The sequence below is a fragment of the Vanellus vanellus genome, assembly GCF_965231255.1.
Source record: "Vanellus vanellus genome assembly, chromosome: 8".
NCBI lineage: Eukaryota > Metazoa > Chordata > Aves > Charadriiformes > Charadriidae > Vanellus > Vanellus vanellus.
The window spans coordinates 12,066,908-12,080,637 of NC_138913.1; the positions used below are offsets into that span (position 1 = coordinate 12,066,908).

A 13,730-nucleotide genomic window follows, 5' to 3' on the forward strand; every position below is an offset into this window, starting at 1 on the left:
CCTCCCCTCACCCGGGCCTCCGCCCGACCCCCCCGCGGCCCAGCCTCACAACGGCGGAACGGAGCGGCCGGGAGAAGTTTGTCCTGCGGCGACTCCCGTCCCCCGGCGACGTCAAACTCAGCCGGGGTGTACGCCTTAACGACCGCTGCGCAGCCGCCCTTGAATGAGGGAGGGGAGTAGGGCGGGCGGACGCGCCGTCTGATTGGTCAACCGTGCCGTCCTTCCTGCCCCAGAAGGCGGGACGATGAGGCGGCCACAGCGGCTGATTGGCCGGTGCGGCGGGACGGGGGGCGGGACGGCGGGAGGCCGCTCGGGTTGGTTGCACCGGCCAGTGGCGGGTGCGAGGGAGGGAGGGAGGGAGGGAGGGGGGAGGGGTGGGGGGGTCCTGAGGCGCCGCTGTCACCTCCGCCTTCCCGCCCAGGCCCGCGCAGCCAGGCCAGCCCGGCCCAGCCCCGTCCGCCCGCGGCGCGGCGCGGCAGGACCATGTCGGCCACGGACGAGCGGGCCAAGGAGATCCTCCGGGGCTTCAAGCTGTATCCTCCCGACGGGGGCCGTGAGGCGGGCGGCCGGGCGGGCGGGTCCCGGCCGAGCAGGTGGGGGGTGGGCGGGGGGAACCGGGGTTCGTCGCCCCCCTGTGGCGAGGGCGCGTGCAAGGCCCCCGGGGCGGGAAGGGGGTTGTCATGGAAACGCCTCCCCGGCTGGGCTGTTCCCAATGGCGTCGAGGGGGGTGTCCCTGTCCCTGGACGCGGCTGAAGCCCCGCGGGGCTGGGACCGGCCTGAGCCGCCTGGGCGGGGAGGGGGAGACGGGAAAGAGCCTCCGTAGCTCTGTGAGGCGCGGGGCGGTCCCCATCGGGGCGGCTGCCTCCCCGGCGTCCCGCCGCACCGGAGCTGTCCGCCGGGCGACTGCTGACGGGCGACCGGAGGAGAGGGGCTGGGCAGGAAGGCGGCGGCGGGAGCCCCCCGCCTCGGCAGTGAGGACGGCTTACGGAGGGCAAGTGAAATAGCTCAGCGCCCGGTGCCCTCGGCCCCAGGAGGATCTGCTCCTTTCCGCTCCGGCCCGCGCTTGGGCACCTCTGCTTGGAAAGGAACTACCTGGTCATCAGGTCCAGAAACAACTAAATATTTTGTTCCTTTTCATATCGTGAGGTACTAGCACATGTTGTGTTGGTCATGGGTGGTCATATAATGTCTTTTATTGCTAACGCTGACATAATCTTCGGTGTTAATGCCTTTCTGTGCAGTTCATTCTAAAGCTTTTCATCTTGTGGCTTTCAAAAAGCATTCTCATTGCATCTCTCTGTTACCTAAATATGAATTTAATGCTGATGAAATGAGAGATTTGAGCTTGGAAGAGAAGTGGGATCCTGCGTGCAGCCTTCCAACCCAGGATTTCAGTGAAGTAAAAAAAGGCTTAACCTGAAGGCCCATGCACAAACTAACGGTGAAAAAAATATGCCACACATAAAATAAAGCTATTATATTTTACTATAGCAGATTCTTCCAAGCTTAGAAGACAGATGCAAGCTTGCTAACTTGACCTTTAGACATCAGAAAATTGTTGAGGGTTGGTTGGTTTTCTTTTTTTGCAATGCAAAGGACAGAAGTGAACAGAATACCCTCTTGATCTAATACTGTTATTTCTAAACAGCTTTTTTTTTTTTTGTCCAGCGAGATGTTGATAATCTCTATGCCAGCTGTAGCAGGATCTAATTTTCTAGGTTGGATTTAGACAGATAGCTGTTATCAGACTATAAGCAGATGCTTTTCTTAACTTTTGAATGATTGTCCTCTCCCCTAGCTGTTAGTACTGCATCTGGTTCCTTTACTTCTGCGCTAGCACTATCGACAGTTCTTTTTATTTATGAAGATGTAGTATTTTAGCTGTCAAAACATGATTTAAGAACCTTTTGTGCTGGCAATTAGGAGAAGAATAAGCTGCTGACAAGACCAGACTAAGCTGTTGGTAGAAGTGAGGAGTGCTTGGAAAGTTAAGCCTAGGAAACAAACTTTAAAGTGCTTCTTGCATGTGTCTGTATATAGTCTTTGCTGGATAGCAGAATTTACATGAAGGCCTTTGTCCAACTTTGAATGAAATAACCCATTTTATTGTTTGTTGGCTTAAGTAGAAAATGCTTTTTCCCTTTGAGAGGAAGGATGTTAGACAAACCTAAGGTAAACTTCTATTATCTCAAGCACCACAGCGTGGACAAGATTTAGTAGAAACACTCTGCAGTTCCATGTTGAAGTACCTCAAGTTTAGCTTTCCTTTGCTTGTCCTCACAAAACGCTGACATCAATTTTACTTTTGACAGGACAGTTTTAGGAAAAAACATTGACTGTGCTTCTCGAAAAACATGCTGGAGTACTTTGATAGTTGCCATAGGGGCCAGGTAGTATAAAGTCTGAGAAACAGGAAAGTGTTGAGAAACATTTCATAATTGGAACTTTTAGCAAGTTAAAGTAGTTGAAAAACATTAATCTATGCCTCTAGTAAGCCAGAAGAGTGGCTGAACAGACATTCCTCATTTATGAGAGGAAACCTTGAGACACTGCGCCATCCACACAGGAAACTACTCATGCCCAGATGTGAGTATGCTCTCTGTAAGGCAGCCATCAGCTCAGACTTCCACTTCCTTCTCTAAGAATAAGCATGTATTCTACAGAGCATTACATTTTAGAGAGATGCTTTATCTTCCACCCACTCTACTGCTGTGTGTGCTAATTTAATCTACTTAATAGAAAGAGAGAAACATTCTGAAAAGCTGTTAAGTTTATACGTTGAGTACTTGAAAACCTTTTCCTCTGCCCCCAGGAGGGAGGGACTTCAGCAACTTAAGCGCACCCTGCAAACTGAACTTGCTTTTAGCACAAGAAACTGGCACAGTATTACACCTAGGGTCTGTATGTATTAGATTCCTTTTGTGACAAGATCAGTTGATAGGGCAGAAAGCAGGCTTCCAAAATGCTTGCTTTAACACAAGAACAGGCACTCTAGCTGGAAATCCAGTTCACATTGAGTAATCAAAGTCTCCTCAAACAAGTTCTGTTTGCTTGTGGTTCCTGAGAAGAGGTTAATTACAAGCTTTCCAACTGATTGGGACATGCTGCTGTGGAAGTTAAATTATAGCCCAAATCTACCCTCTAACTTTATTTAATACAGAGATATGCTTTCCTTCCTCTATGACACTAGTGCAGAAACATGTTGCGGCTAGCGTCCTGAAATTTAAGCCAGAAACATTTACTCCTCATGGATGTTGCTATTTGAAAGAGATTAAAACCAAAGGAGAAGAAATATTTTATGCTTGCAGGCAAATGAGGATATTCATTGTACGTTTACACTTGTCCTAAGAATTTTTATGGCACCAGTTAAAAATTGGAAACTGACAGTCCAGTACGTATGTTGTAGTAAAAGACTGAAAGCAGCCAGCAAAACCTTTTATAGCTTATCACTTCTTCAGAGACTGTATTTGTTAACAGAGCTTGTATGTTCATTAGCTTCTTGTTTTGAAGGCACTCACCTGAACAGCAGTCGTTAGACTTAACATCTACAGGTAGTCTAGTACTGTGAAAATGCAAACTGGTTGTTTGACTATAAGCAATATCAGTTCAGTTGGTAACTGAAGAATCATTTCTCTGGAATATTAGCCAAGTCTTATTTCTGCAAGTACTTATGCACAGCTGGTCCTGTAATCTCAAATGCATGAAATTTGATTATGCCTTTTTTCTCCAGAAGATGGGACAGTAACTCTGTCAGGCTACAGAATAACATTTGACTTGACCCTCACTTACCCTTTCAACACGTTCTTCAGGTTTCATTCTGCCATTTTATCTTTGGAGTTAGTGTGCACTGTTAAATGTATTTAGCATCATTTTTCATTAAAAAAAAAAAAAAAACACACTGGTAATTTATTTCCCTAACAATCAAAATTCAGGTTTGGGGTTTTTTTTTGATGTCTCTGCTCCCTGCCCCGCCCCCCCCCAGATAATTTGTGGGTTGCCTGTTTATCTTAGTTCTGATATAAACTAGCACAGAATTATGTATTTTTTATGCGCTATGTTCACTAGAATAAGGACACTGTAGACCGTTATCCTATTTAATTTGGTCTGCCAGCGTTTGGAAAACACACATGCTTTGCTTTCTTACATAGCATCCATGCTGTAGATTAGAAATACCCAGTCATAGTTTGCAACAACAGATTCACATCCAACTCTTGAGCAACCACTGTTTAGCTTCTTTATGCCCTTCTTCCTGTAATGTTTTAGCCAGAACAGCAAGGAAGAGAAAACCCAAACAAGTCAGTTAGGTCTCATAGCACAGTTAAGGTGCTAAGTCAAGCCTTTCAACATACGAGTAAGCACACCCATTTTATATTTTAAATCTTACAAGTTAAACAAGATATCACCTATTTTATTTTCATCTGTACAGAGGAGTCTTATCAGAATTGGATCTCCATCATGTTAATTGCCCTGCAGATATTTTTCAGTTTAGGATAAGTTTTTCCATGAACTTCCATTTAAGGCTATGCAGTGTATCTCACTGTACTTTGTTTCTCCTGAAACAAATTAATATGGTAATCATAAGCATAAAGAAACAGTATTAACTGTAGGTCAGAATAATTATGGAGTTATGAAACTAGTATTTGTGGTCAGTGTAAACATATACCTGTAGCTCAGGCACTCCAGCATTTGTAGGCAAAACTTTGTATGTCAAAGGCTGTCCTACTTTCTGGAATCTTCAGAGTTCCCTGTGCAACATCCTCCTAGCTCCCAGAGCTTCTTCCAGTCCTCCTCTCACCATTGTTTTTCTGTCTAGGAAATAATTTTAGCAGAGCATTAACCTCTTACAAAGATGGGTAGAGCTGTAATGAAAATATAGTTATACCAGAAACGATTAAGAGCTTCTCTGAACTTTATATTACTCTGCGGACAGAATCAGTTCTATTTCCAACTTCCACCTGGTTTCTGCTGTACGCACAGAAACTGTAGTCAATGACAATCTTGCCTATCAGTTCCTAGAATAGTCATTGAAGTTTAACTAGTTTGATGCAGCATTCAGAAGTTAGAGAAATCCAAATGGAAGCTCCATCAAATTGAGTTTCCAATTTGTTAGCCCACTAGATCTTTAGCTGCTTATTCACTTAAAACTGTTGCAGTGTTTACAAAACTAACAATGTAGCAGCTTTAATTGGCTTTAAAATTGCCCTTTGTCTGGCTTCCTCAGATTTCAATTTGTTTAGACTTCTCACAATGGCATAAAAAGATGAATCACCAAATTCATGGGTTAAAAGGAGACACTGGCCAGCTAAGAGAGGGAACAGGGCTGCCCAGAAGCTGGGCAGTGTACTCTGTAGCAAGCCAAAGCAGAATGTACATGTGGCTTGTGCCAGTACAATTTAAAACTTTCTAGAAAACATGAGTTTGTGCATCCCCATCCATGTTTCTGAAATGTTCTTCCATCTAATGCATAAATTCATCATTTATACGATCTGAAAAATTGGTTTTGTGTTGTACTTGAACGTTTATTACCACTTTCCCATCTACAAACCTTAGAGTACTTTACAAGCAAGAGTTGTCCACGTTCACAGTCTGACTGCAGAACAAGTTCCCACTCTGGCAGCATCAAGAGGTCTTTGTTTCAAAGAGGCCAGAGTTTCACATAGAAGCTTTAGCCAGGCTGTACTTGATAGTTAAGTGTCACGGTGGTCAAGGTGCCTTTACCATATTGGAATTGTTTCCAGTGTTGACAGAAGTTCTGCAGTAAGTATGATCTATAGTTCTGGCATACTAAACACAGACTAATCATGTTTCTTATGCTTAAGTCATAAAGTGTACCTGCAAATAAGGCAGGAGCAGTTCTACCAGGTTTGGTTTTACCTGCCTGGTTCCTCAGTGAACACCAAAAACTTCATGTCCTCCAGTTGTTAACTTTCATCGAAAAAAATATGTAATTATGCTTGAACAGTGATTTGCATTAATTTTATATCTGAATGAGCTACAGTTGGTGTTCTGCATTTCAGACTTAATGCAATCCACTCATAGTGTTGGAAGTGGTGCTTTGTGCCCTTGGCAGTGGAAGGGGCATCAAGAGCTCCATCATCACAGGAAACAAATGAGTTGCCAGGTGCTGGAGAGAATACATGTTAACTAATACTGATTTGGAAGTGTAAGCTGACACTGAAGTTTGGAATTTTCTTTTTGGTCAGCCATATTACTTTAGCACCTTGTGGTTACAATTTTATTTCTAAGCTTTATCCTTTCATCTCTCTAAAGCTTACCCATCCTGCATTTCACTGGAATTTTGGTTTCAGTATTTTTAATTGTTTGCTTAGTGCCAACCTCATAAGGTACCTAAAACAACACAGTTGTCATTAACAAAGTTATTTCCCCTTATTTCCTTTATATCATATTAAGATAATAGCAGTTACTCTTGGCAAAAAATGCCAAGATTACCTGTTTATATACCTGCTGCATCCTTGGCAGGAATCAGAATCCTTGGAAGTCATTAATGCCTTATGCTTCAGCCATCGTTATAGTGTTTGAATTTCCACACAACAAAAGATAGCCATTTAATCCATCAAGTGATAATTGGTAGAGCTTCTTCCCACCCCACCCCATGCATCTTTGCAGCCAACATGTAGGAAAAAAGCCAAGCTTATAGAGATATGGACAAGCGGGGAAGGCATCTAAAAATCCTCAAGTTAAACAGATTCTGTTCAGAGTAGGTGTTGTGGTTTTTTTTAAGCTGATGTGTCTTCTGTGTCTCTGAATAACAGTCTTCTGTTAGCTAAAGCAGTCTTAGCATGGAAGCTGATTCAACTTGCTCTTACACACTTTTAACTGAATTTAAGTTGATCTGGAAAGAATTTTAAAAGTGAAAATTTTACGTGAAGTTAGTAAGATAACAGGCCACTATACTCCATTTTTTGCCTTTGACTTTCACAATTTATTAATATATTAGCCTCTTGTATTTCTCTAAGATGAGAAATTAAAGCAGCTTCAAATTTGAGGTCAGGCCCTCCATTGAAGAGTAAAGAAAGCATTGGCTTAACCTAGATAGTCCAAGTTTGTATAGAAGTATGAAGTATGCTAGGTTCTCAAGTACAGATAACAGGCAGAAAATATCATGATCTATTAATGTCCACTGGCAATATCGAATTTTGTCTTTTTCTGCATATTAGTGTAGCAAAATTTATCAAAAGTTAGTTCTGCAAGCACACGAAAGGTGATCTTTTCACATCTGATGCTCACACACCTTAAGGACCAGATTTACAGGTGATGTGCAAGAAACTACAGTAGCAAGCACCGAATACGAAGAAAAAAACCCAGGCCGTTCTCAGGGGCTGCCTTTTTATCCCGAAGCTGAATCAGGAGCAACCACAAAAAACCAGAGATTTCGCATGTGTAGCATCACTCCCAGAGGAGCATTAAAGAATAGGTGACAGTTTTTGATGGCACACCCACACACATGCATTTCCAAAGCTATTTGACATCATGTCTGAGTAGACATAGTACGACTGTTGGGAGGCTGTCCAGAAGACACTTCACAGTAACTGATGTTATCATGAATGACAGTAGGAACCACATCTCAGCTACATATTGATAAATCCTGATCAACAGTCAGGATTGTTAGTTGTTATCATGATCTCAACATTCCATTGTCAGATTTCTCCTGAACAAAGTTCTTATTGTGACACAAATGTTAGGTATAGAAGAGACTTAAGTGAAACAGTATCAGAATGATTCAGCCATGAGTAAACCTTTGAATTGATTATGTTCATGGCAAGAATATCAGGCAACATTCTTCTGGAAGAATGGCAGGCTTAGGTAAAAGGCAAGAGCAAAAAAAATCATTTTTGCTTTTCAGTCAGCCTCTGGGATAACAGTGCACAAAAGCATTGTTATTAAATTTATCCACTCCTGTATTGAATGGATTGCTTAACTAACTAGGAGGAGTATTGTCTTCCATTAGCTAGAATGAGAGTGCAGGGGATTTTGCTTCTTAGTAATTCTATAGAGGAATATTTATATGGGTCAGTCTGTATGCTACACTGTGTACATAAGCTTCATCTACTCTGTAGTGCGTCAGAAGCTCATTTGGTCCGTGGGACAGCTGATTATATCAATCTTTTCCTATTTATTGTATCAAGAAAATGGAGGGGGAACCTTGCACTTTCATCACCAATGAATGTATACCCCACCTAAGCAGATCACTTGCGTGCCCCTTTCCTCCTCACTTCAAGTGACTTGATTTAAGCCTTTCCAAAAGAAAGGTTACATGCACTTGGAACCAAGAAATCTATCTAATGTTTTATTAAGAGTGTCAGAACCTTCTAATCAGGGACAGCCTGCTTGGCAAGCAGAGAGTTAACGTCAGGTCACTTCGGTTTGGAAAGTCAAAGGAAATTCTGTTTTAGGAGATGGTAAAAAACTAGCTGTTTGCATTGCTTTAAATATAAATTCATACTGTGTATGGGAAAATGCTTATGGAGACCCTCAGTAAGGAGGAACCCATTTTCTATTAATCTGTTGGCATGGGCTCTTGCTATTTCTGTGCTTAAAGGTGTCTGCAACATCCTCAACCCCTCTTGAAGGAAGAGGTTTGTAGAGAGAGAGAGTAGAAGAACCATTATCCCCATTAGTGTGCTGCCATGTGGTGGAATAGACCAACACATCTGGAAATTGGACACCAATAAATACCTACTGACCTTTAATACAGGGGGATCTTCTAGAGATAAACTGGAAGTCAAATGTCCAAAGTAAGTCTTAAGGGTAGACTCTTTAGTGCATTGGAATAGTTGCCTGTCAGTTGCAGTCCAACTTCAGACTTGATTGTTTCTCTAGTAAAGTTACTTTTTTTTCCCCCCAGGAGCTGAGATAAGGAGGAAAAAAGTCCAGATTTTTATTTTGCTTGAACCTTATCAGCCTTTAAGTGACACTTCAAAAAAACCAAAAAGCTCAGTCCAGGAAGTGGTATGAGTTTGTTGCTTCTGAGGAAAGAGGACATTTGAAAAAATATCAGCCCTTACATTCTTCTTGATGTGTGCTTCTGTCACAGCAGCTGTGCAGAGCACAGATTATCATCACCGGCTGCTTGTTACCTCATTTTCAGATTTACTAGCTGAGCTGGTCAGATGAGCACTGCAACCTCCTGTTTCAGTCAGAATGAGGCGTGCTAGTTTAAATGGCTTAAGCAGTAGGTTAAGGAGCAGAGACCTGTACTGGTCAAGTAGATCAGGTTAGCAGTTTTACAAACAGCTCAGCTGTTAGATTTGAGGGAGAAAGTAGGAAGCAGCTGAGGAGGGCTGTGAAAAGCAGCCCTCCCTTTAGCCACCACTGCTGTCAGATGTCATGCCCACAGCCTCAGTCTTACATCAGATAAACTTATTCTCTGTGCAACCTCATGCTGTCTTCTCCAGCTGTCAGCACTAGCTCACCTGAGGAGGTTTCTCACATCACCATGCCTACTTACCCTTGCAGCACCAATTCTGAAGTCTTAGCTTAGTATTATTAGCTTAGCTTTTTAACTTCACATTTATCTTAAGAGAAACACATTGAGGTTATATTTTAAGGCAGTCATCTTCTCTTTCCCCTTGTTCTGTGCAGGAAGTCTTTAGCATTAGTGTGCTGCGTGACAAGTTACTGCCCAGCAACCACGCAAAGTCAAAAACAGGGTCTAGAACCACACAGCAGGTGCCCTTAAAGGCTCAATTCTCCTGCAACTCTCATAAGCCAGATATAGGAAATCATTGGCTAAAAATCACTTCCAGCCTTGGAAAGCAAGTGCATATTTTTTTAAAATACTCTTTCCAGAAAGAGGGAGAGAAGCCAATAAGTTTCTCAATCCAGTTTGGGCTGTTAATTTATGACACCCTCATTAATCCACAAGGAATCATTACAGGTTACACTATTGCCATAAAAACTATTTTTTTTTTTAACAGATCCAGGAAGGAATTGTTTTATGTGTTTCCCCTTGCAATTCCTTCAAAGGGAATTGCATTATATTAGTATAACACGGAGATTAACCTCAGCTTCTGCAGAGAAATATTTACCTTCTTAGAAAGAAGGAAAAAAAATGGTTCCCTGGTCCTACTAGCATCCTCCATTAGATTAAGTTCCTTAGAGTTTTAAGCCAACAAAAATATAAATGTATTTTAAATTAGTCTGAACTGAAGTACTATTTGAAAAAAAAAAAAGTCCCCAAGGAAAGTTGAGAGGTTACCTTTTTAAGGCTCTGTCTGTTCCTCAGAGAAGATCAAAGCTCCTGTCTCACCCCTGGCACCCTCAACATGATCTACTTCTCCCTACCTATACAAAGTAGAAGCAAGGCAGAGCAAGACTTTACTCCTCTAAAACCTCTAGCCATACTACCCTCATCAAGGACTTCTTTCTCATTTAAATAAAGCCCTGCCAGAGGCCAGGTGGAAATGTTTCACAGTTCATGATGTCTCGTGCATTTGTTTCACTGATAAAACAGTATTTCCTTATTTTCCTGCTTAATAACATTGTACAAGTCCCAGTTTTGCCGGTTCTGAAATAGTAAATGCAGTGAATGAGGCAGAGGCATGTTTGAAAAGGTGTAAATTCAAATAAACAAAGACTATATTTTAACATAGGCACACCTGGAATAGGTTCAGGGAATGCTGATTATGGCATTTTTTGAGCTTTGTGTGTATAACTTCACAGCATTGACATTCATCTTAACATAAACGCTTATGAAGATACACACTTCGAAAGAACAAAATAATATTTTAAAAACATAATATTTGTATCAGCTGTGTGTAAGTCTAGCTTTTCAATAACTAAATTGTTATTATTTTGTTGTTATTAATAACTAAATTGAAAGAATCTTGTGAGCTACAGCTGATTGTATTATTTGTAGATGCTGTTTATTTTCACAGCAGAAATAAGATATTCCATTGCTTCAGCTGAAAAATGTATTAATAGATTTTGATTAAAATTATAAAAATCAGATTTCAAATACTCTGAAATTTTAACATACAGCTACAAGCTTGTTAAAATAATACTATTAAAAATGTAGTATAAACATAACTGTAGATTTTATTGACAATGAAAGTTATAGGAGCTTCTTGGAAGTAATAGAGTTAATTGCTCTTCTGTCATTTCAGTGGAGATTTCATTACTGTATCCCCACAGTAATGTTTTCCATCTAAATTCCAATGTGTGCTAAAGCAGAGAGATACTGGTTTGGGCAGAGACCCTCATCTTTGAGAGATCCCCTAGTGACATGCTCAGAGGTTCACATCAGTATGGTTCACATCAGTATCATTCACATTAGTATATCTGTAGAAGCTGATTAAAGTACGGCATTCAGAACTAAATGCTAGTATTTTACCTGTTCTAAACTAGTTTGGAACTGAATTTTTTACTTGTAATTTCTGTGTTTTGCTGTAGTGCTTTTACAAACAACTTACTCTCTTTTCAGACTGCCGTACTGCCTAGTGCTGTGTAAAATGTTGGGATGGTTAAATTGTCAAATCACTAATCCACACTGCAAATTTAAGCACTTCTCATATTCTAGTAGGTTCCTACAAAAGCACAGTAATTCTGATATGGAGTCCTTGTGTTTTGAGAGTTCTGCCTCAATCTGCATAAATCCCCCTTTTTTCCTCCTCTCTACCTCCGCTTTCAGCAGCCTCTGGTCCATTTTCAAGATTAGTTTCCTCATGCAACTGCCAATCATTCCCTCTGTATTTTCAGTTTTGTTTTGTTTCTCCACTTGGTCTGTATGCTCTAAGTTTTCCTCCCTTCCTCAGAAGAGACAAGATAATGAACTTGTTTTCATTGAATAATCTTATTCCTGTCAGTTTTAAGTGGAGAACCAAAAATTGTTTGATCTATATTGCAGTATGTGGTCCTGCCATTAAGCTAATTTACTGCTTTCACTTTGTTAAATAACTTACTTGTGTCCCATGTAGCAGCTATTGATTTTTATATCCTACGTTTTTAATACCACGTGTCTTAAAATGAGTTGTCGACTTCTTGTTTGTATAGCAGCCTCCTATCATGTCAGCGGAAATTATTCCTGGCTCTGAAAAATAACAGTGCTATGTCAGCAGAGGAAAGAAAGCTTTTTAAAAGATACTGTAAAATGGTTCTTTCAATAACTTGCATAGTGCTCCAGAGATATAACTACTTTACTGGCTCAGATCCATGACCTATTTTTCTCTTGTCCCTTGGAGAACTACATCTGATTCTCACTGTGGTCTTGTCCTGTGAGTTTAGAGGGCCACTCGCATTCACCTAATTAATCACATCCTTACTTACTCCCTTGGCTAAGTGTTGAGAGTGTTCGTAGTCATTTTTTGCCAGTTCATCCCTGGAAAAATAGGGTAGCTGGCAGTAAAGATGCTCTTTGTATTCAGTCATGGAGGTCTTGGCTGTAAGGGTTGTACTGTTTGTAAGGCTAAAGTATGCCCATTGCTCATGCACACATAGCCCATCTTAAAAACAAACAAACAAACCCAAAGTATTTGTAGCTTTTGTGAAATTCAGGCCAGTACTATCCACATGGATTGTATATCTGAGGAACCATTTAAGCTAATGCCAGGAAAAGGGTGGCTTGTTCCCCTGCTGTGCCATGTCAGCAAAGAGGAGATTGGCATTTGTCATTGTGGACTTTATGAAAATGCTTATCAGAGCTGTTTCTCTGGCTGATTTGAATTTTTATTTTGTTTATTAGGTGAAGAATGTTAGTGCCAGGGCTAAATACTGTTTTACTATAAAACTATACGATTAAATCCCCTTGTGATTCTCTAATTACATTTCAAGGATACTGCATTGCTTTCCCAGAGAACCTGTGGTGATCTTTAGATGTATCCCTGGTTACAGAGCAACGCTGGATTGAAACAGCAAGGTATACGCTGTGTGTGAGATATTTGGGGCAGTGTTAAATGTGCAGAGGTTCAAAAAAAACTGAAGTCCTTTGAGTAAACCGCCTTTAGTAGAACTGAGTGACTTCTGCCCTACCAATTCCAGTGTCACGTTCGTGCCAGTGCGCATATGCTGAGTATTGCTCTGAGATTGAACAAAATGGTTGAACTGTGTTCAGTTGGCATTACTTCTGTTGCAATGGTTAGTTTTCACTCGTGTCATAAACATGAGTCCTTAAACTAAAGTCCATAAACACATATAGTCCTTATAGACTAATTAACAGATGTACTGCAGCAGCACATGTTTCACTTTTTCCCTGAAGGCCGCAATTGGCATTTGCTTTGAGAGCTATGTAAAGAGTATCTTGTCAGGATTTCATTCATTTTTGTCGGTTTTTAGCATTACTTGTGAGAAAGGGCATATGAACGCTCCTGGAAAAGGAAGTTCAATTGTCTGGACTGTTTTCCTGAATAGCATACAGAACTATAATCCCACCCAGAGGGAATACACACCACCTTTATGCCAACTGGCTTGGGGAATATGGAGCTTGTCAGTGCCAGGAGTTTTTGAATACATGTAGCTACACTACGTAAATGTACTGCACTGAGATAAAGCAGTGTCTATACTTTTCTTCCCCAGGGTCAAAGAAGAGGTTGCTATGCTGTCGCAAAGAGCTCTAATCTAGATAAAACCATAGGCTTTATACGCTTAAAATTTACTCCACCTTAACTATTTCTGCTTGATTTCCCCACTATGCATACCTCTATCCCAGGGTGAGTGTGTCCAGTTCCGAATCACAGAAGTCACTTCAAAGCTTTGGAATTGGACTCTATTGATGC

The 13,730-nt window shown here is 41.3% G+C and overlaps 1 protein-coding gene across 1 annotated transcript in view; it reads left to right on the plus strand.

Annotated features, from left to right (window-relative positions):
* Nucleotides 1-385: 385 nt before the first annotated feature.
* Nucleotides 386-13,730, plus strand: part of PDE6D (phosphodiesterase 6D) — a 39,845-nt gene continuing 26,500 nt past the window's right edge. Inside the window, exon 1 of the mRNA XM_082487305.1 lies at nucleotides 386-533. Coding sequence (XP_082343431.1) covers nucleotides 484-533 — 50 coding nt within the window. The 5' untranslated portion in view covers nucleotides 386-483. The remainder of the gene's footprint in view (nucleotides 534-13,730) is intronic.